The sequence below is a fragment of the Tachypleus tridentatus genome, chromosome 8, assembly GCF_004210375.1.
Source record: "Tachypleus tridentatus isolate NWPU-2018 chromosome 8, ASM421037v1, whole genome shotgun sequence".
NCBI classification, from domain to species: Eukaryota; Metazoa; Arthropoda; class Merostomata; order Xiphosura; family Limulidae; genus Tachypleus; species Tachypleus tridentatus.
This window is the reverse complement of record NC_134832.1, coordinates 138,701,926-138,727,453: the sequence shown is the minus strand read 5'-3', so window position 1 is coordinate 138,727,453 and position 25,528 is coordinate 138,701,926. Positions and strand designations below refer to the sequence as shown.

Below are 25,528 nucleotides of genomic sequence, written 5' to 3'. Positions count from 1 at the left end.
GATATGACTTTTGAAGATGGATTGCATCTTTTGGCCTGATATGGCCAGGTGGTTAGGGCACTCGACTTGTAATCTGAGGTTCACGGGTTTGAATCCCCGTCAGACCAAAATGCATGCACTTTTCAGCCGTGGGGCGTCATAAAGTGACGGCCAATCCCACTATTCCTTGGTAAAAGAGTAGCCCAAGAGTTGGTGGTGGGTGGTGATGATCAGTTGCCTTTCCTCTAGTCTCACAATGGTAACTTAGGGACGGCTAGCGTAGATAGCCCTAGTGTAGCTTTGCGGAGAATTAAAAAAAATAAACAAACATTACAAGTTATTTTGTTAATTTATTTTGATTTGGAAAAGTTCCTAGTTTTTTTGGAAAAAATCAAGAAACGTATACCTCATGACATGAAAAAAAATCCTAATATACTTTGTCTTGTGCATGTACATGCCTGAGTTATAAACTCAACATTCAAACGTAGCAAAATCAAAGTTACACTTTGCTAAACGAAACCCATTATTTATAATTATGAAAAATTGTCACAGTGAGTCGAAAACGTGAAGGCCCGGCATGGCCAAGCGTGTTAAGGCGTGCGACTCGTAATCCGAGGGTCGCGGGTTCGAATCCCGGTCGCACCAAACATTCTTGCCCTTTTCAGCCGTGGGAGCATTATAATGTGACGATCAATCCCATTATTCGTTGGTAAAAGAGTAGCCCAAGAGTTGGCGGTGGGTGGTGATGACTAGCTGCCTTCCCTCTAGTCTTACACTGCTAAATTAGGGACAGCTAGCTCAGATAGCCCTCGAGTACCTTTGCGCGAAATTCAAAAAGAAACAATCTTAAACGTGAATCGTGAAGACGTCAGATGATGACAGTGTAAAATTATGGTGTTCACAGTTAAATTAGAACTGTTAACACGACGTGAGTATTAACTCCCAATGGTGGGGAGTGATTGTGAACATGGATCACCAGATTGGATTAAAACGTTGTATAATTAATTTTCAGTGAAACTACAAAATAGTCACTGTTTTGAACTTCAGAGGAGTTTCTGTTACTAAATGAGGTCAAAGAGCGAATAGTTGGTTATTGGGTAAGTTAGATTGCAGAGAGGCTACAAACTCCGTCTAACTAAATGAGAGAGACTAGCCCCTTGCATTATTAGGAGATACTAGAGGTGAGTTGAAGTTTGTATAATTATAAATAAAATTATAGAGCAAAGAGAAATTTAAGAAACTACACGAAAATTACGACTGGTCACTTGGGTAGTTTTGTGAGACTGAAATAAATGATCAGATACTTTGATAAAGAGGTGGAATTAAAGATTCATACTTTGTGGGTGATTAACAGTAAGAGTGTGTAATTTAGGTGAAATAAAGAGTGAGTCTCGAAGCTTGCATAATCAAATAAGACTAAAAATTGCTAAAAACTTGGGTAATTACGTGAGACTTTATAATCTAGTACGACTATGGAAACTGGGGTAATTACGTGAGACTTTATAATCAGGTACGACTGTGGAAACTGGGGTAATTACGTGAGACTTTATAATCAGGTACGACTGTGGAAACTGGGGTAATTACGTGAGACTTTATAATCAGGTACGACTATAGAAACTGAGGTAATTACGTGAGACTTTATAATCAGGTACGACTATGGAAACTGGGGTAATTACGTGAGACTTTATAATCAGGTACGACTATGGAAACTGGGGTAATTACGTGAGACTTTATAATCAGGTACGACTATGGAAACTGGTGTTATTACGTGAGACTTTATAATTAGGTACGACTATGGAAACTGGGGTAATTACGTGAGACCTTATAAGCAGGTACGACTATGGAAATTGAGGTAATTATGTGAGACTTTATAACCAGCTATAAATATAGAGACTGACTAAAAGATGGGTAATTGTATGAGACTTGATAACCAGGTATAATTGTAAAGACTGATTAAATCTTGGGTAATTACGTGAGACTTAACAACCAGGTATGACTCTAGTGACTACCTCATTATTTGTAACCAGCTGATCAAGGAGTGGTTAGTAATATGACAATTTTACTATAGAGAGAAATACATTGAAGCGAATTTTTATTACACATAAACTTGTTACATGTGATGTCCATCTAATTCCTAGAAATAGTAGTAATAGTTGGTAGAACTTTGATTACAAACCCTGTTCCCAATAGGAGCATTTTGAAATATTTTATTACTATTGTTATTGAATACCCTTTTCTCACCCTCAGTCCATAGGTCCGTCTATGCTGTTCTCAGCATTTATTTGTAACAGTACTATTATATTCGTGGAACACCAATATATTTTCCATGTCTCTAAGTAAGCTGTCTACTCTTTGGAATGTGCTTTGTTTATTTGTTCAGGTTTAATCCCCCCTGCGTCTAATACCCTCTCCTCTACCTCTCTCAGCTTTACCATTCTAAAACCAGTCACCTTGTTGTATTTTAAAGTGCTGTGTTAGTTAAACATAAATTTGCATTTTTGCTGTATATCTCCTGCCTGTTTTTTTTCCTCTGTCAATTTTTATTGTGTAATCATAGTTTGCCTTTATTAGCTATTTTTATTGTGTAATAATATCTTACCTTTTTTACTTATTTCCATTTATATTGTGTAATAATAGTTCACTTTCATTATCTATTTTTATTGTGTAATTGTAATAGTTCATCGTTTTTAGCTATTTTTATTATGTAATATATCTCACCTTTTTTTAGCTATTTTCATTTACATTGATACATTTGTCAACAAATCACCCCAGTTCCAGCTCAACGTCAGCTGTTACCTATTTGTTTGTTATCTTAAGGTTTTTTGTTTGTTTGTTCTCTCTGCTTTGAGTTACTTCTGTATATTTTTCTCTTTCTGTGTTATTATCTCTCTTTCAGCCATCTATCATTTCGTTTTCTGTCTCACTGTCACAGCTGTCATTCTAGCTTTATATTTTGTAGTCCTCGGTGTCTGTCATTTTTACCTTTCACTAGCTAATCATTTTTTTCCTCCTGAATGGATGCCTTTGTGCCGGCTAACTTTTATACTGCGTAATTGTTTTCTACATGTTTTGTAATCTGTATGCTGGCCATTGGTCATTGGTACAATAGATTTTAGCTACCTGGCTTGTGTTATGTTTCCCTAATTCATACACAATTCTTAAAGCGCAATCCGTTTTATTACACCTGTGTCTGTTGTTTTTAAGTTTTCTGTCTCGGGGCCCGGCATGGCCAAGCGTGTTGAGGCGTGCGACTCGTAATCTGAGGGTCGCGGGTTCGTATCCCCGTCGCGCCAAACGGGCTCGCCCTTTCAGCCGTGGGGGCGTTATAATGCGATGGTCAATCCCACTATTCGTTGGTAAAAGAGTAGCTCACGAGTGGGCGGTGGGTGGTGATGACTAGTTGCCTTCCATCTAGTCTTACACTGCTAAATTAGGGACGGCTAGCACAAATAGCCCTCGAGTAACTTTGTGCGAAATTCAAAAACAAACAATCTCTGGCTCGTCTCTTCCCCCATCGGCTCAGGGGCATTGCTGTGTAACTACGACGCACAGATAGCCCATTGTGTAGTTTTGTAACTAAACCAATTTACTGGCTAATAATATCTTTCTTTATTCTATTACCTGTGTCTGTTATGTTTCATTTTTTCCTATGTTATTTTCTTACAAACTGTCTAATTAGGTTTATGTTTGTAATATAATATTTTTATTTCTCGGTTCTTCTTTCCATGTTTTACTGTTCTGTGTCCAGTAATATTTTAATTTAATTTTACAGTTCTTCCCCATCTGTTTTCCTGTCTTTCGTATCCGTCAAGTATTTGCAGTTATCCCATTATATTGTTCTAGTTTGAAGCAACATCCACGTGCTCACCGCGTTTTTTTTTTATTACTCTGTCAACTTATCCCTTACAATTATCTGAACGTTACCGTCTGTATTTCAGGTCTACGGTTGATGAAAATCGCTAGCAGATAAAACTGAATAAGCACTTTTCCTTTATGAAATTATTCACTCGTGCACGATATCCTTTCTTACCGAGGACGTTAATAGAAAATCAAAATTAAAGTGCAAGAGATGATCGGTTTCTGTACTTTTCGAGGTGCTCTGGTTTCTTCTTCAAAGAGCGCGTGATGTCTTGAATGTGTTCTAAATGAGGGCGTTTAGTGCACGTCTAGTTATTACTTGATACAAGTAAGTCAGAGCTGTTGTTGGACTTCGGTGAAGCGAAACGAAACGGGGTTGTAATTGCTCTTCGACTTGAATAAGAAACTTATTATATCGTCGTGGGCGACGTCAGACATGACAATTGTATTTTATTTTACATTAGGAATACATTTGTGGGCATATCAGGTATCGTGTGTACCCCTCCCTATTCTAGCAGCTCGTTGTGAAGGCTCGTAATGCGAAATATTGTGTTTCGATACCCCTGGCGGTCATCACACACATATCCCCTTGTGTAACTTTGTGCTAACTATCCAACAGCAACAATATGTTTTATGTAAGCCATATTATATCAATGTTGTATCAGCAGCTAAAACTAGAATTGCATGTGCATAATTTACGGGCCCGCCATGGCCAAGCGTGTTAAGGCGTTCGACTCGTAATCCGAGGGTCGCGGGTTCGAATCCCGGTCGCACCAAACATGTCCGCCCTTTCAGCCGTGGGGGCGTTATAATGTGAAGGTCAATCCCACTATTCGTTGGTAAAAGAGTAGCCCAAGAGTTGGCGGTGGGCGGTGATGACTAGCTGCCTTCCCTCTAGCCTTACACTGCTAAATTAGGGACGGCTAGCGCAGACAGCCCTCGAGTAGTTTTGCGCGAAATTCCAAACAAAACAAACAAACAAGTATAATTTACGACCTCCCGGTCACGAAAAACCGACCCCCAATGCATCACACCAAATTTTGAAATATTATGTCCCAGAAGACGCTGACTGGTAGAAATAAGCTACTTAAATCTACTACTTAGAATTGTTTTTTAAGTTGAAATTTATGAAGCATGACAAAAGATATAGCTGTGCATAGCAGTAATGGTTTTAAGAGGTTTCATCGTTTCCATATTTTCCAGAATCAATATCATACACCTTGCTTCTAATGTAATTCAATTTTGATCTCTCAGGGCACGATATCTGTGGTACATCTCATTATTGCCTCCCAGTGGCACAGTGATAGTCTGGCACTAAAACCGGGTTTCGATATGTCTGCGGTTTAATTCTAAACAACTATAAATTCGGTTGCCCCCCCCCAGTGGCTCAGCGGTATGTCTGCGGACTTGCAACACTAAAAACCGGGTTTCGATACCCGTGATGGGCAGAGCACAGACAGCCCATTGTGTAGCTTTGTGTTTAATTCTAAACAAAGAAAAACTTCTCATTATTGTTCTTTCTCCACTTTGTGTATCATTTATTCGCTTCCAGTTAATGTGATGTGCTTTATTCGATCGTGAATCCAAAGATAAACAGCATCTACTAACGTTACAGGTGAAACAGTCTCCAATCTTTCTGTGTTCATGCTCCTGGCAACACATTTTAGAGATTCAATTTATGACTATATTTTTTTTACGATCAGAAGAATAAGACAGCTTAGATTGTATTATTGGATTATGGTTACAAAGTTTGGAGCTTTCAATTCGTTTTTCGGTTCTGATGTGTTTGTTTGTTTTTTCCCCAAATTTTTCGTGACGGGGAGTCTTACATCAATGTCGTATCAGCAGGTAAAATCAGAATTTCGTATGCATATTGTACGTTAATGTCATATCAACAGGTAAAGTGAAACATTAAGTATGCATTACGTAACGATCACGTTAAGAATTGTATTTGTTATTTTGAGATCATCTCGTGAGGAAATATCACACATCACAAATTTAGTTTTGACGTGAAAATAACATTAGCAGCTAAGATGAAGTAATGCATTCGTTTGTATATGTACACATTGAGATACATAAGTAAAATAATTATTTTTTGTCAGTATATTATGAGTATAAATGCTTTAATATTATTTGTTGTAACGTAAATGGTTTGATATTTACGTTTTCAGTATAATATTTTATAGGAGAAAAAATGAATGTAGTTTGTGCTTTAAACAGATTGTTTCACGTTTCCCTTTATATATTTTGTTATAATTTTTTTTGTTGCTGTAATATCACAGTGTGTGTGGCCTTAGAATTAAAAAATAATAATTTAAACAATCTCATCCAAACAGTATTTTATCTGGTTGTTTTAGTAATCGTTTGGAAGACGTCTATTTAAGTAGTTAAAGTAATATGCTTTATTTATGAATTTAGGCCCAGCATGGCCAGGTAAGTGGTTAGGGCACTCGAGTTGTAATCTGAGGGTTGCGGGTCCTAATCCTCGTCGCACCAAACATGCTCGTCGTGGGGTGTTATAAAGGTACGGTCAGTCCCACTATTTGTTGTTAAAGGAGTAGCCCAAGAGTTGGCGGTGAGTGTTGAAGACTAGCTGCCTCCCTCTAGTCTTGATACTGCTAGATTAGGGACGGCTTGCGCGGATAGTTCTCGTGTAGCTTTGCACAAAATTCAAAAACGAACATACTTATGAATTTAAATGTTTTTTTAAAATTATTATTTCATTCATGTTATATATATCTCGATTTGTTTACTGTTTACTTTCAATTTATTTTCTATTTAGACTTTATCTACCTATCATTCGTACAAAATCTCAAATCGTTCAGGGTTTCGATGTTCACGGCTTATTTAAGATCTTGACTGTTCATGTCTTGTTATTAGTTCACCACACCGTTTAACGGAAGTTAATAAACGTACCAGATATCATATTTTCTAAGATGTGTATTTATTTCATGAGTAACATGAACAGTATGTATTCCTGTTCATGTATATGTTCCCTTCAACTTTTCGTCTTTATTTCTTATCGAATTAAACATCTGTTTCAGGCATTTCTTGTTTGTTTAGTATTCGGATTTTTATTTTTAAAATTCACGTTGATTTTTATGTTAATGTATTTTCCACTTACCCACAATATCTTCTCTCTCTGGAACATGCACAGATGTGGAGTTATTGTTTGTTCAGTGTTCTGTTATAATGACATTCCTAAACGTTTATTTTCATGGCAATTTTCCTTCTGTGTAACACCCAGTGAGTTCACTTCCCTGGAAGTAGAAGTTATTTTGTTATTCGTGTAATAATTTCAGATCAGTAAAGTCTGTTCGATTGCTAATACCAGCAGGCAGTAGGCAGGTCTCGTCGTTTTCTTAGTTATAAACAAGGAAGGAGATGTGAGCGTGTCAACTTGGCGCTGCTAAAACCAGAATGACTCTTCTGATGTTACAAGTATTTAATTATAGAGCCTTCAATTCTCTTGGCTTGTGTAAACAGTATGTTTCTCTTTGAAAGATAGCAAAACTTTCGTAATATTCAAGACACCTGTAGATATTGTGACGTACTTCTATATTGTGTGCACCAGAACACTGAATCTGTTAACTGTAGCTTTAAAAAAACATGTTTGTACATGTAGAACAAGAGTAGGTAAATTTGTAGATAAATACATAAAAAAATACACCATTATGTATATTAACTTAAGATAAATAAAGACATTATTTTGGTTTGTTTGTCTGTTGTTTGTTTTGAATTTTGCACAAAGCTACTCGAGGGCTATCTGTGCTAGCCGTCCCTAATTTAGTAGTGTAAGACTAGAGGGAAGACAGCTAGTCATCACCACCCACCGCCAACTCTTGGGCTACTCTTTTACCAACGAATAGTGGGATTGACTGTAACATTATAACGCCCCCCACGGCTGAAAGGGCGAGCATGTTTGGCGCGACGGGGATGCGAACCCGCGACCCTCAGATTACGAGTCGCACGCCTTAACACGCTTGGCCATGCCGGGCCTACATTATTTTGGACCGATATATATAATAGTAGCACTATAGCTGGCTTGTGAACATTATTCAACATGTAATAGTCCTCACTGTTCAGTGTATTCTGTCCAGTATTCAAACATATAGGTAATATACAGTATAGAGTAGAAAATTCGTAATGGTTCCGTATTGTGTAATTCTTGAATTCGGTGTTTTATTCAAACCCACGGCGTTATATAGTGTGATTGTTGTATCGTATGGTGAGTGTAATTGTTGTCTTCTTTACGCAAGTCAAACATAATGATATTGTAAACATTGTTTAAAGCAATAGAACACAAACTCTGTAGTATAATAACCTATCATATAGCGAACAGTGATTAAAATAACACAGCATAAAACTAACTTATAACGAACTTATCTTATAGTAAACAGTGGTTAACGTTACAAAGCACAAAACTAATTTATTATAACGCACCATGTAATAAACACTAAGGAAAACAAAGTAAAAAGTCAATCTACCTTACAACAAAAAACACATGACTAACTTATAATAACCAAACGTATTATGAACATTGTTTAAAGTAACAACGTACAAAGGCTGTAATATAATAACCCACCATAAACAGAACAGTCTTCAAACAACAATATGCAAATCTGACGTATAAATGAACCACAATGGTGGTTCATAATAGAGATCGGAAGGAATTGCTCTAAACCCTTCCGATTAAAGTATTTGGGCAAAAGGCACGTTCAACGGTAAAGCTAAGTTCAAACAACATTTTAAATCCTTTACTATTAACTGCTAATGTATAAAAATGCACAAAAAGTACGCATATTATACTTCCAACGAGAAGAAAATCCACTTAAAATGGCTCATGTGTATTCTTATCTTGTTGCCAGCCTACAACAAAAACAGTTGGTTATATTGTACCCAAAACCTTTCTAGAATATTAAATAAGGTTAAGTGAAGGTTATAGTGGTGTTGATAAGTCGATATGCTTATTTTATATTTTACTTAAGCTAAAAAATAAACTTTATAATTCTACTATAAACAATGTTTTCACTACCCCTTGAAGTTTTCTTTTTTACGAATATATAGTGTTCCTTTAAAAAAACTTAAGTACTAGGTGAAACAGAAACTGCCAACCAGTAATATATGAGCATTAGATAACTGTAACACGTAGATACTCGATGCTTTGTACACTATACAATCGGAGTCCTCAGGGAGCCAATATCAGTATTATGTATGAAGTAAAGGAGTACAAAAACAATCAATGCACATAATATTTTATTACCCACAATCATAGAATAATTACCTTAAAAGAAAAGGATTATATAAAGTGATGTATTATACGTATATTGCTATATATTAAAAAAAATTGATTTTAGTTACATAAAAACTATAAATGCTTATTATACTTTCAAACAAATCTCCTTGACAATCTCCAGCTGTAGCTTCACATTTAACGCTTCGAATTAATGTGATCAAATAATTAATTGCTACAGTAAATCATCATGAACCATATCAGTTAGTCACTAGCTATGTTGATTATAATTACAATGTGTAAAGTTAGTTACCATATCAAGTAATATTTTCTCCATAGTTGAGCATTAAAAAGCTAGTTAGCAAGGTAAATAAAAAATTAGGAATTCAAAAACCTAGAAATAGGGATATTAAAAAGTAGGGAAACAACGTTGATATACTGTAGACGTTATTTGTCAAACCAAGAATCCTCATATTTTGATCTCATCAAATGTAAATCTAGGTAACAGCATGGAGTCAAAGTAAGAGATTGTAGTTTGTGTGTAAATAGTGCCTATAGTATCCTCAGCCTTGCTTTCTCATTTGTTTTTAAATCCTTGTTTGGTAGTTTTCAAATTCCAAATTTTTCTTTTATCTTCTTTATAATACCCCCTCATAAAGTGAACAGTTTTTAAACAACAAAGTACAACGCCGACGTGCAATAACCCGCCATGAAGTGCACAGTGCTTCACTTGTGAAACAAAATGTCACGTTGTAATCTTCCACCTTGTAGTGAACAGTGTTTAAGCAATACAATACAAGGGTACGTTTTAATAACCCACTTTATAATGATCAACCTTTAAGCAACAAAACATAAGCTACTTTATAATAATAACCTACTATAGAGAGTTTGCTTTGAATTTCGTACAAAGCTACACGAGGGCTATCTGCGCTAGCCGTCCCTGATTTAGCAGTGTAAGGCTAGAGGTAAGGCAGCTAGGCATAACACCCATCGCCAACTCTTGGGCTACTCTTTTACCAACGAATAGTGGGATTGACTGTAACATTATAACGTCATCACGTTGAAAGGGCGAGCATGTTTGGTGTGGCGGGGATTCGAACCCGCAACTCTCAGATTAAGATTTGAGTGTCTTAACCACCTAACCATCCCGTGCCTACTATAGAGAGAACAGCGTTAAAAGCAATGAAATACAACCTACCGTATAGTGAATATAATTCAACAATAAACATGAAACAGTACTACTTACCTTCCAAACATTTCTTTTTGCAGTTAGAGATACTATGCCAGAATATGTTACTGTATATCATCTATACCTTTTAAGATAAGCCACGTATACATACGTATCTATATTTTACGACTTTATCCAATTTATTATAAACCAAAATATCCCCTTTGTTCTGGATAATTTATGCGTTTAAATTTGAAGTAGGGACCGGCATTGCCAAGTGAGTTAAGGCGTTTGACTCGTAATCCAAGGGTCGCGGGTTCGAATCCCGGTCGCACTAAACATGCTCGCTTTTGCAGTCGTGGGGGCGTTATAATGTGACGGTCAATCCCACTATTCCCTAGTAAAGAGTAGCCCAAGAGCTGGCGGCCGGTGGTGATGACTAGCTGCCTTCCCTCTAGTCTTACACTGCTAAATTAGGGACGGCTAGCACAGATAGCCCTCGAGTAGCTTTGTGCGAAATTCATAAAAACACAAACACACAAAATTTGAAGTTTAATTAACTGTTGTCAAAAGAAAATATTGTGCTTCTTGGAGAATACAAATACTTCAACTGGGGCATGATGCACTCAAACAACACATTCTAATAAAATGCACAAGTTTCAGGCTAAGCCTGTACTTTGGGGACGTGGGTGCATTGAAAGATTGATGGTTTAAATCCCACTATTTGATCAGATTAGCCCAAGGGTTTGCGATTGGCGCTGTTGATCGTTGCCTTCTTTCTAGCCTCATCAGTTTAAAATAAGAGGCAGTTGGTAGAGATATCTCTTGTTTATCTTTCCACGATGATCCGTGATAAACAAAACATATCTCTTTATAATTAATTGTACTTATCATAAGGCACTAGTATTAGGCCTAACATATTTTTAACACTATATTCTTTTTTTAGCCTAATTTAAATAACGTTTAAATTTCTAATGAGCGGTAAGCGTCGTAGTCAATAGATATGGCGAAATACTTGATTCAGATACTATTATTTTAATTTCTTCTAATTCTTTAACATCAATAAGGGGCTAGATAAAGAATGCAGTATTAAAAATATAATAGGCCTAATATTAATGTCTCAAAGAAACTATGATTTAACCCATATAAAACTCGTGTATGTCACGTAACGCTTGTCATGAAAGCGAAAATGCATTTATCCAGACAGAATAGTTCAATTATTGTCTGCCTATTACAACTTTAGTGACGGGGTGCTAGGGAGCCGTGAGGGATGCATATGTGTGTGCACTGAAACTTTATAAGTGTAATGAGTGTTGGTATAGTAAGTCTAAAGTAGACACAGCGTGCGATCACCTAGCGTAGAGCCAAGTGCATCACATTTACCACAAAAATAAAAAGTAAATCGTTTCTGAAAAACAAATCTTTGGTGAAGATGATTCAATATTAAAAACTAAGGAATGTTTTTCCAGTTTTGTTGTCTATAAAATTTAATTTGGCCCTGGATGGCAAGCAGTCAGGGAGCTCAACTAGCAATCTTAAGGTCGTAGGTTCGAATTCCTGTTTTACCAAATATGGTTGTCTTTTCAGCTGTGGGTGCGTTATAACGTGACAATCAATACCACTATTCGTTGGTAAAAGAGTAGCCCAAGAGTTGGCTAGCTGACGACTAGCTACTTTCCCTCCAGTCTTACACTGTTACATTAGGGAAGGCTAGCCTAGATAGCCCTCGTGTAACTTTGCGCGAAATTCAAAACAAGCCATTTCAATTTATACTTTCAGTACAAGGAGGAAGAAGTTAACGAAACCTGACCCTTCTGGGTAGACAAACATCAATACCCAAACACCCATACAGACAGACAGCGAACTTTCAGTACATAGACTAGCGACAATATTAGGTTATACTTTTGAAGTTAAACAACGTAACATAAAAGCCACAGTTGGAACATAGTGTTATAAACAAACTAGTTTCTCTATATATTAGAAGTTGTTAATCTAAATGATTTTACCAGTAATTAGTCTATGAATAAGGCATGTATTAATTTCATGAATGATTTTAATTGGAATTGGCTCACAAAGGAGTTGACCCTCGTTTGATTGTCTCGACTGCACTTTTCCGCCTCTTTGTTGGTCAAGCTTGACATAACAAAATTTATTCATTAGAGTTAACTATAAAATGTGAGGTTAGGGAACGCTATGTCGTGGGGGGTGATAGTACTAGTTCTGTCATTTTGATGGTCCCCCACTGGTACAACGGTAAGTCTACGGATTTACAACGCTAAAATCAGGGGTTCGATTCCCTTCGATGGACTCAGCAGATAGCCCGATATGGCTTTGCTATAACAAAACTGACACATATATATTTTGACGGACTATATGCTGGTGAATTATAATAATGCTTTGTCAGCTTGGAGGAGTCATTCGTACCAAAACAGTTCTACGTTATTGTTGGCTTAATAGTACATAAACAATCACAACTACAGTTTATTGTTTTTAACCTCTTTTGCGCACTTTGCCCTAAAACTGTTGGTGTTGTAGAACAAAAACAACAGGTATTGATAATTTAAGTGTCACCATAGTTAAGATATATGTTTCTTTATATATTTTGTTCTATTTTTATTAGTTGCTATTAGTTAGTTTTTCATGAAATTTCGGCAATGTTCTTTCTTCATGTCTTATTTTATTTCATTAGTGTTAATACTTTTTATCACACCTCTATGTTTTAATCAGTAAAATGTTTGTATGTATATAAATGTAGGACGTGGCTGTCACATTTGAACACTTTTAATTAGTCACATACGCCCGAGGGTGGACCTTTACGTAAAACGTTCGATTTTAGTTTTGTTTTTTTAATATATACAACGTTGTAGCGGGAGCTAAGGATGAGAAACGTACCGCAAAATAACCGTTACAGAATTGTCTTATGATTGCTTCTCGTCCGTGATGACGAGAAAACCACTTGAAGTTAAAATGAATCTCAGGACGGCTGGTAAGGGTATTATCACTTTTACCAAGATAAAGCAGAGAACAACGTTTCAACCTAAATATGATCTAAGAAGGTCGAAACGTTGTTCTCTGCTTTATTTTGAGGTACATTATTGCCTATTAATATCTATAAGAATAATTACTAGAGGTACTTCTGCATGTCCCCCTCAAAAATGTGCTGTTTCAAAAGTAAATCAAACCAAAATTAACAATAATATTTTATCTTTTTTAAATACATATGTCATGATGAAACTTTGTAAAATGAACGGCAACTGCCTGTTGTGGAGACACAAATGTAAAGGATGACGTTACAAAGTTTCGTCAGTAATACTCTGCCTAAACAATCTATCAAAGAATACACATGTCATGTTATGTTACAGCCTACAGAATTTGTAATTCTTATCGTGATTCACGGCATGCGCACATTTACTTGACGGTACTACATATTGCAACGTCAAGTGCCCTTTATGTGACAACATTTTAGTGTTTACAGAGTCGTTGACAGACAACACGCTACTGTTTAATGGTACGAGTGATTAAAACGGGAGACCTCTTCAGTCGGGTTTCGGAGAAATCAGGTTCCAGGAAATCCATTTTGGGTGAATATATGAAACTAAATAAATAGCTAGGTCGTCTTTATTATAAAAAAAAAAACAATTAGGATTCCTAGGTTCACAGTGACTAAAAAAACTGTTGATACGTGCTTCACGTCTGTAACGTTATCGCTAAGAAAACGGTTTTAGTTTTCACTGTTATGATATCGTAAAACAGTGGTTAGGCCTACTAATTTATCATTGGCATCAAAATGCTGAAAGCACAGTTCAGCCTTATTGATTGATCAACTAATAAGAAAATGTTCAAAGTACAGTTTAAACTTGCCAATTTATCACAAGCATGAAAGCGTTGAAAGGACAGTTTAGGCTTACCAACTTTTAATTCGTCTGAAAACCCTAAAGCCTTACAAAATTATCAATGGTGTGGCAATATTGAAAACAAGTGGAGGTTCACTTGTTAACGTTCAAAGTGCATTTCAGGCTCCTATGTTTCACACTGGTATGATAACATTATAAGCACTGTTCAGCCTTACTTGATTGACGCTGTAGTGATAACATTGCAAATGTTTGTTTGTTTTTGTATTTCGCGCAAAGCTACACGAGGGCTATCTGCGCTAGCCGTCCCTAATTTAGCAGTGTAAGACTAGAAGGAAAGCAGGTAGTCATCACCACCCACCGCCAACTCTTGGGCTGCTCTTTTACCAACGAAGAGTGGGATTGACCGTAGTTTTATAACGCCCCCACGGCTGAAAGGGCGAGTATGTTTGGTGTGACGGGGATTCGAACCCGCGACCCTCAGATTACGATTGGAGTGGCTTAACCACTTGATCATGTCGGGCCAACATTATATATATGTACAGCTCAGTCTTACTTCATTGACGCCGATGTGTAAACATTATAAACACTGCTCAGCCTTAGTTGATCCACGCTGGTGTGATAACGCTATAAATACTGCTCAGCCTTACTAGATTCACAACGCTATAAAAACATTTAAGACAGTTCAGGCTTATTATGTTCATATTAGTTGAGTACAAGTAAACGTGTTTCTTAAATTTAAATCTTCATGTCGTGAAATGTTAAAGAAAGCTTTGATGATATTTTATAAGGGAAATAAAAACTATTTTGAATGAACCGAATTCTTAAGACAATGCTCCAAGAAAGAGACGACAAATCGTGTTTGTATGACAATAATATATATTTCTCTCATAAACAAATATAAAACACCATATTTTATACATTCTGAAAATATCATTTTTTTTACGCCTGTAAACAGATTTTTAATCATGCAACAGAATTGTTTTGTTTTCTAGTTTCACGTAAAATTAAATATCTTGATAAGTCTCTTCTACTTTAACGGCGTAACAACACACCCAGTTTTTTTCCTAAAACCACCAACTAATTTCCCTACGTTGTTGGTACAAACACAGATCTAATTTAGGAGGAAAATCAACACAAGACTTCTACTTTAGTAGTGTAATTTCACACATAGTTTGTCTCTAAAACCAACATCTAACTTTTTAGGGTTAATAGCGCATCCACATTCACAATTTAGCTCAAAAACTATCGTATAACCGTTGTACCTTATTGATTTATTCTCTTGTTCGTGTTGACTTTTGAATAAAAAAAACGCATTTCACTACTTTGGTGTAGTAATCACACGTACAGCGTTGGACTAATGCCAACATGTGGTAGATCTACCTTGCTGGTGTAACCACATGTTCAGTTTCACACTAACAAAAACTACAGTAATGTTCTATATTAGTAGGTAATGACATGTTTGATGTGACACCTGACTTCCCCACGTTAGTGGGGTGTTGGTATGACCAAATGTCCAACTTCTTTTTTGAAACCAAGATATGACTGTTCCAAATTAGTGAAGTAACCATATGTCCAGCAGTGCTTTAAAACTATATTTTGCGTTCCTATTTTTTAGTGAAATAACATATTAACAGCTGGACCCTAAAATTATTTCTCTGATATTCTTATTTCAATAGCATTACCACATTCCCAACTTTGTTTTAAACTAAGAAATGACTATCCTAAATTATTGAAATAACCAGATGTCTAGCAGGGTTTAAAACCGATATGTTACATCGTTTATTTAGTTTCACAACCACATATCTAGCTTCGCTTTAAAACTAGAAATGGCTGTCCTATGTTAGTGAAATAATCACACGTCCATCTTGGTCCTATAACCGGTATGTGATGTACCAGCTTTAGCAGTAGAACAAAATGTACAGCTTTGCTTTAAAACTAGGAAATGGCTGTCCTAAGTTAGTGAAATAACCACACGTCCATCTTGGTCCTATAACCGGTATGTGATGTACCAGCAGTAGAACAAAATGTACAGTAGAACAAACGTCCATACCAGCTTTAGCAGTAGAACAAAATGTACAGCTTTGCTTTAAAACTAGGAAATTGCTGTCCTAAGTTAGTGAAATAACCACACGTCCATCTTGGTCCTATAACCGTTATGTGATGTACCAGCTTTAGCAGTAGAACAAAATGTACAGCTTTGCTTTAAAACTAGGAAATGGCTGTCCTAAATTAGTGAAGTAACAACAGGTCCATCTTGGTCCTATAGCTTCACTTTCAAATCAGTAAATGACTATTATAAAATAGTGAAGTAACCACATGTCCAAATTGGCTTTATAGGACACTACAAACAGTTTCTTAGTAATAGCGTAACTACACTTCGAACTACGCTGTAAACTCGCTACAGAGATTACTTTACCATGGTGATGTTATAAGGCATCCCTACAGTGATAATAATCTTTAAGTATGAATCCATAAATTTTCCCTCGAAGGTTAAAAGGACACTCAGGTGACATTACTTTTGTATACCAGGAGAAGACATCCATGTTTTGGCCCTGACATGGGCAGGTAGTTAAGTCACTCGGTTCGTAATACAAGGGTTATACATATATAAATACATTATTTATATATGTAAAAACGCCTCGTTTGGGTTGAGAAGATATTTTACGTAGAGGAGCGAACAACGTTTCGACCTTCTACAGTCATCGTCAAGTGGGTTTTCTCGACATCACTGATTATTAATTCCATTATTTGTTGGTAACAACAAGATATATGTAGGTAGATTAATTAGCTCAAGAGATACATCCGCTGTGGACTTTAATGAAGGCATAAACAACATTTGACAGATACTCCTATAATGCACCCATGGCTCCGGAAAAGAAAAAAAAATCACTGGTTTTTCTTTTCGACAACCTATACCATGGATAGGCCCGGCATGGTCAGGTGGTTGAGGCACTTGACTCGTAATTCGCGAGTTTGAATTCCCGTCACACCAAACATGCTCGTCCTGTCAGCATTATAATGTGACGGTCAATCCCATTATTCGTTGCTAAAAGAGTAGCCCAAGAGTTGGCGGTGGGTGGTGATGAGTAGCTGCCTTCACTTCAGTCTTACGCTGCTAACTTAGGACGACTAGCGCAGATAGCCCTCGCGTAGCTTTGCGCAAAATTAAAACAAAAACAAACATCCTTTTTTGTGTGGTCGAAGATTAAAGGAATCACCTAAAACTCAACTAAGAAGTTCAGAGAGCCTCGGTCATGAAATCACTTGTCTTTTATAGAATTTTGTAATTAGTAGTAGTGAACTCAAAACCTTTACAAAGTAAGCACCTTTTCTGTAGAAATCGTGAAAATTGCAACAAAAAATCATGAAAACGACAAACATCACCCGTATCTTTAACAGCTCTTTAAGAACCTTAGATAGAAATGCAGTTTAAATACCTACAGACGCTGAGAACTGCTAGGTAATTTTAAGTACGTTTTAATGCTAAAACAAAACCGTATTTTGTGACGTATATATAAATACACACACACACATACATAATTGATAATTTGAAGTAAACAGCTCAGTGACGTCGAGAGGTAAACAGCTATTTTTTTTCCAGATAAAACTAAAACATAAACACCGATCAACAAAAATTTCTTGTATATTATCTGTTAATATAATTCTGTTTTATTCTCTAACGTTTAATATATGATAAATATTTAGGAGAGGGCCTTCAGTGGATAAAGCTTAGATATCGACCCACCCCCTCTTTCAGTTGCTTGACTTCAATAATTTAATATGTTTCGTACTTATATTGCTCGTTAGGGCCAAATAGTGTTCTACAGTTTTATTGAGACTGTTAATTACATCTGGTTGATATGGGATTAGTGGAACTGGAAGGTCAAGATTCACCTCATTTTTACTTCAAATTAAGTCAGTAAATTTTGTCGATGGAGGTTACACATTGAGTGTATACGTAGTGATGTGTGTAGGTCCTCCTTCAGTATAAATGGCCTCTCCCACAACGATGTCGCCCTTAATGTGCTGTTCCATAACGTTATTTTCCTCTTACCAAAATTGTGTGGAGATTCTATTGTGAAACATTCCTTTCCTTTATTAACATTGTTTGGAGGTGTTGTTGTGTAGATTCTATTGTGAAACATTCCTTTCCTTTATTAACATTGTTTGGAGGTGTTGTTGTGTAGAATTCTTTTTATTAACATTGTTTGGAGGTGTTGTGTAGAATTCTCTTTATTAACATTGTTTGGAGGTGTTGTTGTGTAGCATTCTCTTTATCAACATTGTTTAGAGGTGTTGTGTAGAATTCTCTTTATTAACATTGTTTGGAGGTGTTGTGTAGAATTCTCTTTATTAACATTGTTTGGAGGTGTTATTGTGTAGAGATTCTATTGTGAAACATTCCTTCCCTTTATTAACATTGTTTGGAGGTGTTGTGTAGAATTCTCTTTATTAACATTGTTTGTAGGTGTTATTGTGTAGAGATTCTATTGTGAAACATTCCTTTCCTTTATTAACACTGTTTGGAGGTGTTGTGTAGCATTCTCTTTATTAGCATTGTTTGGAGGTGTTGTTGTGTAACATTCTCTTTATTAACATTGTTTGGAGGTGTTGTTGTGTAACATTCTCGTTATTAACATTGTTTGGAGGTGTTGTGTAGAATTCTCTTTATTAACATTGTTTGGAGGTGTTGTTGTGTAGCATTCTCTTTATTAGCATTGTTTGGAGGTGTTGTTGTGTAGCATTCTCTTTATCAACATTTTTGGAGGTGTTGTTGTGTAGCATTCTCTTTATCAACATTGTTTGGAGGTGTTGTGTAGCATTCTCTTTATTATCATTGTTTGGAGGTGTTGTTGTGTAACATTCTCTTTATTAACATTGTTTGGAGGTGTTGTGTAGAATTCTCTTTATTAACATTGTTTGGAGGTGTTGTTGTGTAGCATTCTCTTTATTAACATTGTTTGGAGGTGTTGTTGTGTAGCATTCTCTTTATCAACATTGTTTGGAGGTGTTGTTGTGTAGAATTCTCTTTATTAACATTATTTGGAGGTGTTGTTGTGTAGCATTCTCTTTATCAACATTGTTTGGAGGTGTTGTTGTGTAGAATTCTCTTTATCAACATTGTTTGGAGGTGTTGTTGTGTAGCATTCTCTTTATCAACATTGTTTAGAGGTGTTGTGTAGCATTCTCTTTATTAACATTGTTTGGAGGTGTTGTGTAGGATTCTCTTTATTAACATTGTTTGGAGGTGTTGTGTAGCATTCTCTTTATCAACATTGTTTAGAGGTGTTGTGTAGAATTCTCTTTATTAACATTGTTTGGAGGTGTTATTGTGTAGAGATTCTATTGTGAAACATTCCTTTCCTTTATTAACATTGTTTGGAGGTGTTGTGTAGAATTCTCTTTATTAACATTGTTTGGAGGTGTTATTGTGTAGAGATTCTATTGTGAAACATTCCTTTCCTTTATTAACATTGTTTGGAGGTGTTGCGTAGCATTCTCTTTATTAGTATTGTTTGGAGGTGTTGTTGTGTAACATTCTCTTTATTAACATAGTTTGGAGGTGTTGTTGTGTAACATTCTCTTTATTAACATTGTTTGGAGGTGTTGTGTAGAATTCTCTTTATTAACATTGTTTGGAGGTGTTGTTGTGTAGCATTCCCTTTATCCACATTGTTTAGAGGTGTTGTTGTGTAGCATTCTTTTTATTAGCATTGTTTGGAGGTGTTGTTGTGTAGCATTCTCTTTATCAACATTGTTTGGAGGTGTTGTGTAGCATTCTCTTTATTAGCATTGTTTGGAGGTGTTGTTGTGTAACATTCTTTTTATTAACATTGTTTGGAGGTCTTGTTGTGTAGCATTCTTTTTATTAACATTGTTTGGAGGTGTTGTTGTGTAGCATTCTCTTTATCAACATTGTTTGGAGGTGTTGTTGTGTAGCATTCTCTTTATCAACATTGTTTGGAGGTGTTGTTGTGTACCATTCTCTTTATCAATATTGTTTAGAGGTGTTGTGTAGAATTCTCTTTATTAACATTATTTGGAGGTGTTGTTGTGTAGCATTCTCTTTATTAACATTATTTGGAGGTGTTGTTGTGTAGCATTCTCTTTATCAACATTGTTTGGAGGTGTTGTTGTGTAGAATTCTCTTTATTAACATTATTTGGAGGTGTTGTTGTGTAGCATTCTCTTTATCAACATTGTTTGGAGGTGTTGTTGTGTAGAATTCTCTTTATTAACATTATTTGGAGGTGTTGTTGTGTAGCATTTTCTTTATCAACATTGTTTAGAGGTGTTGTGTAGAATTCTCTTTATTAACATTATTTGGAGGTGTTGTTGTGTAGCATTCTCTTTATCAACATTGTTTAGAGGTGTTGTGTAGCATTCTCTTTATTAACATTGTTTGGAGGTGTTGTTGTGTAGCATTTTCTTTATCAACATTGTTTGGAGGTATTGTTGTGTAGAGATTCTATTGTGAAACATTCCTTTCTTTTATTAACCTTGTTTGGAGGTGTTGTGTAGCATTCTCTTTATTAGCATTGTTTGGAGGTGTTGTTGTGTAACATTTTCTTTATTAACATTGTTTGGAGGTGTTGTTGTGTAACATTCTCTTTATTAACATTGTTTGGAGGTGTTGTGTAGAATTCTCTTTATTAACATTGTTTGGAGGTGTTGTTGTGTAGCATTCTCTTTATCAACATTGTTTGGAGGTGTCGTGTATCATTCTCTTTATTAGCATTGCTTGGAGGTGTTGTTGTGTAACATTTTCTTTATTAGTATTGTTTGGAGGTGTTGTGTAGAATTCTCTTTATTAACATTGTTTGGAGGTGTTGTTGTGTAGCATTCTCTTTATCAACATTGTTTGGAGGTGTTGTGTAGAATTCTCTTTATTAACATTGTTTGGAGGTGTTGCTGTGTAGCATTCTCTTTATCAACATTGTTTGGAGGTGTTGTGTAGAATTATCTTTATTAACATTGTTTGGAGGTGTTGCTGTGTAGCATTCTCTTTATCAACATTGTTTGGAGGTGTTGTGTAGAATTATCTTTATTAACATTGTTTGGAGGTGTTATTGTGTAGAGATTCTATTGTGACACATTCTCTTCCTTTATTAACATTGTTTGGAGGTGTTGTGTAGCATTCTCTTTATTAGCATTGTTTGGAGGTGTTGTTGTGTAACATTCTCTTTATTAACATTGTTTGGAGGTGTTGTGCAGAATTCTCTTTATTAACATTGTTTGGAGGTGTTGTTGTGTAGCATTCTCTTTATGAACATTGTTTGAGGTGTTGTTGTGTAGCATTCTCTTTATCAACATTGTTTGGAGGTGTGTTGTGTAGCATTCTCTTTATCAACATTGTTTAGAGGTGTTGTGTAGAATTCTCTTTATTAACATTATTTGGAGGTGTTGTTGTGTAGCATTCTCTTTATTAACATTATTTGGAGGTGTTGTTGTGTAGCATTCTCTTTATCAACATTGTTTGGAGGTGTTGTTGTGTACCATTCTCTTTATCAACATTGTTTAGAGGTGTTGTGTAGAATTCTCTTTATTAACATTATTTGGAGGTGTTGTTGTGTAGCATTCTCTTTATTAACATTATTTGGAGGTGTTGTTGTGTAGCATTCTCTTTATCAACATTGTTTGGAGGTGTTGTTGTGTAGAATTCTCTTTATCAACATTGTTTGGAGGTGTTGTTGTGTAGAATTCTCTTTATTAACATTATTTGGAGGTGTTTTGTGTAGCATTTTCTTTATCAACATTGTTTAGAGGTGTTGTGTAGAATTCTCTTTATTAAAATTATTTGGAGGTGTTGTTGTGTAGCATTCTCTTTATCAACATTGTTTAGAGGTGTTGTTGTGTAGCATTCTCTTTATCAACATTGTTTGGAGGTGTTGTTGTGTACCATTCTCTTTATCAATATTGTTTAGAGGTGTTGTGTAGAATTCTCTTTATTAACATTATTTGGAGGTGTTGTTGTGTAGCATTCTCTTTATTAACATTATTTGAGGTGTTGTTGTGTAGCATTCTCTTTATCAACATTGTTTGGAGGTGTTGTTGTGTAGAATTCTCTTTATTAACATTATTTGGAGGTGTTGTTGTGTAGCATTCTCTTTATTAACATTATTTGGAGGTGTTGTTGTGTAGCATTCTCTTTATCAACATTATTTGGAGGTGTTGTTGTGTAGCATTCTCTTTATCAACATTGTTTGGAGGTGTTGCTGTGTAGAATTCTCTTTATTAACATTATTTGGAGGTGTTGTTGTGTAGCATTTTCTTTATCAACATTGTTTAGAGGTGTTGTGTAGAATTCTCTTTATTAAAATTATTTGGAGGTGTTGTTGTGTAGCATTCTCTTTATCAACATTGTTTAGAGGTGTTGTTGTGTAGCATTCTCTTTATCAACATTGTTTGGAGGTGTTGTTGTGTACCATTCTCTTTATCAATATTGTTTAGAGGTGTTGTGTAGAATTCTCTTTATTAACATTATTTGGAGGTGTTGTTGTGTAGCATTCTCTTTATTAACATTATTTGGAGGTGTTGTTGTGTAGCATTCTCTTTATCAACATTGTTTGGAGGTGTTGTTGTGTAGAATTCTCTTTATTAACATTATTTGGAGGTGTTGTTGTGTAGCATTCTCTTTATCAACATTGTTTGGAGGTGTTGTTGTGTAGAATTCTCTTTATTAACATTATTTGGAGGTGTTGTTGTGTAGCATTTTCTTTATCAACATTGTTTAGAGGTGTTGTGTAGAATTCTCTTTATTAAAATTATTTGGAGGTGTTGTTGTGTAGCATTCTCTTTATCAACATTGTTTAGAGGTGTTGTGTAGCACTCTCTTTATTAACATTGTTTGGAGGTGTTGTTGTGTAGCATTTTCTTTATCAACATTGTTTGGAGGTGTTGTTGTGTAGAGATTCTATTGTGAAACATTCCTTTCCTTTATTAACCTTGTTTGGAGGTGTTGTGTAGCATTCTCTTTATTAGCATTGTTTGGAGGTGTTGTTGTGTAACATTTTCTTTATTAACATCGTTTGGAGGTGTTGTTGTGTAGCATTCTCTTTATCAACATTGTTTGGAGGTGTCGTGTATCATTCTCTTTATTAGCATTGTTTGGAGGTGTTATTGTGTTGCGTTTCCTTTCCGTTACCATCATACCTTTGTACAACGTATTTAAACCATACATTGAGCGTACAGTACATATTAATACACAAACGTTTATACATGTTTCTTTAACGTATGATTTTACCAGTTAATATGGCTTCCTTATGTGAATGCGCATAACAGTTTCCATGCCATCCACAATTCTGACTGCTCTACTATGAATTTATACTAGCCATGGCACGTGAAATTATATATCATGCGCATTTACATTATCTTTATTCGTTTAACCGTTAACATTATTATATAAACACTGTAACCAAATATCTTCCTGGTTGTTCAAAACAAGTAAACGTTATACCCACAAAATATTATGAATGTCTTTTTGGTAGTTGGTAATAAATAAACAGTATACCCTGAAAAAACTATAAATGTATTATTCGTAGTTAACAATAAGTAAACAGTATACCCTGAAAATACTATCAGTATCCTTTGGTAGTTAGCAATCAATAAATAGTATACATTGAAATTACTATAAATGTCCAGTTGGTACTTAGCAATAAGTAAACAGTCTACACTAAAATACTATGAATGTCTTCTTGGAAGTTAGCAATAAGTAACCTGTGTACACTGAAAATACTGTGAACGTTTTGTTGGCAGTTAGCAATAAGAAAATAGTATACATTGAAAATACTATGAATACCTTCTTCTAAGTTAGCAATAACTAAACAGTGTACAGTAAAATCCTATAAATGTCTTCTTGGTATTTACCAATAATTAACTAGTGTACACTAAAAGCAATATTAATGTCTTAACGGTATACACTAAAAATACTATGAATGTCTTCTTCATAGTTAGCAATATCTAAACGGTGTACATTAAAATTATTATGAATGTCTTCTTGGTAGTTAGTAATAACTGAATAGTATACAGTAAAAACACTGTTAATATTTTCTTGGTAGTTAGCAATAAGTGAACAGTATACACTGAAAGTACTGTAAATTATATCGTGGAACGTAACAATAAATTAACAGTGCATACTGGAAATACTGTGAATGATACCTGATACCTAACAATAAAGTAATATTATACAATGAAAGTACTATGAATGATATCGTTGTACCTAACAATAACTGGACAGTGCATTCTGAGAAAACTATGAATGGTATTGTGATACCTAACAATAAATTAACAGTACGCACTGAAAATACCATCAATATTTTCTTGGTAGTTAGCAATAACTAATAGGTATACTACTAAAATACTATGAATGTCTTATTGGTAGTTAGCAATACGTAAACATTATTCTTTGTGAATATTATCAGTGGTTGTTAGCAGTCAGTGAACGGTATACACTGAAAATTCCATGAATGTCTTCTTCGACGTTTGAAATAAGTAAACAGTATATACTAATAATACTGTGAATGTCTTCTTCGTAGTTATTAATAAGTAAACAGTATGGATTGAAAATCCTATAAATGTCTTCTTGGTAGTCAGCAATAAGTAAACTATATAGATTGAAAATCCTATAAATGTCTTCTTGGTAGTTAGCAATAAGTAAACAGTATAGATTGAAAATCCTATAAATGTCTTCTTCGTAATTAGGAATGAGTAAACAATGTATAATAATAATACCATGAATGTCTTCTTGGTAGTTAGCAGTAAATAAATAGTGTGCATGAAATTACTGTAAATGTCTTGTTCGTAGTTCGCAATAAGTAAACTGTGTACGCTGAAAATACATTGAATGACATCGTAGTACCTAACAATAAATTAATATTATACACGTAAAATGCTATAAATGACATCGTGATACGTAATAATAAATTAACATACACACTAACAATACAATTCATGGTATTCTGATACCTAAAAATATATCAGTAACATACACTGAAAATTCTATGAATGATATCGTGACACTTAACAATAAATTAACAGTACACACTAACAATAGAATGAATGGTATTCTGTTGCCTAAGAATAAATTAGTAGTGTATACTGAAAATTGTATGAATGACATCGTGGTACCTAACAATAAACTAACAGCACATACCAACAATACAATAAATGGTATCATGATATCTCTGAATAAATTAATGGTATTGACCTAAAATAGTATAAATGGCATCGTTTTGTCTTACAATGAATTAACGGTACACACTAACAATTCAATAAGTGGTATCCTGATATCTAACAATAAATTAATTTTATACACTGAAAATACTATGAATGACATAGTTATACCTAACAATAAGCTAACAGTGCTCACTGAAAATTCTATATATGATATTCTGATACCTTACAATAACTTGATAGTATGCATTGAAAATACTATGA

General features: G+C 35.1%; 2 protein-coding genes across 12 annotated transcripts in view; one reads left to right on the top strand and one right to left on the bottom strand.

Annotated features, from left to right (window-relative positions):
* LOC143223603 (uncharacterized) overlaps positions 1-25,528 on the top strand; it is a 237,980-nt gene that overhangs the window by 90,567 nt on the left and 121,885 nt on the right. The gene's annotated exons all lie outside the window — the stretch shown is intronic.
* LOC143223604 (tetraspanin-11-like) overlaps positions 1-25,528 on the bottom strand; it is a 54,297-nt gene that overhangs the window by 26,866 nt on the left and 1,903 nt on the right. For 2 of the 7 annotated variants that reach the window (XM_076451765.1, XM_076451763.1), the window contains exons 2-3: positions 14,646-14,752; positions 6,962-7,097 (exon numbers count right to left, since the gene is read on the bottom strand). The exons of 3 other annotated variants lie outside the window; for them this stretch is intronic. Coding sequence is in view for 1 of the 4 variants with exons in the window: in XM_076451762.1 (XP_076307877.1) it covers positions 6,962-6,988 (27 nt within the window). In the remaining 3 variants the exon portion in view is untranslated. The remainder of the gene's footprint in view (positions 1-6,961; positions 7,098-14,645; positions 14,753-25,528) is intronic. 2 more of the 7 variants (XM_076451762.1, XM_076451768.1) reach the window with 2 other exon arrangements.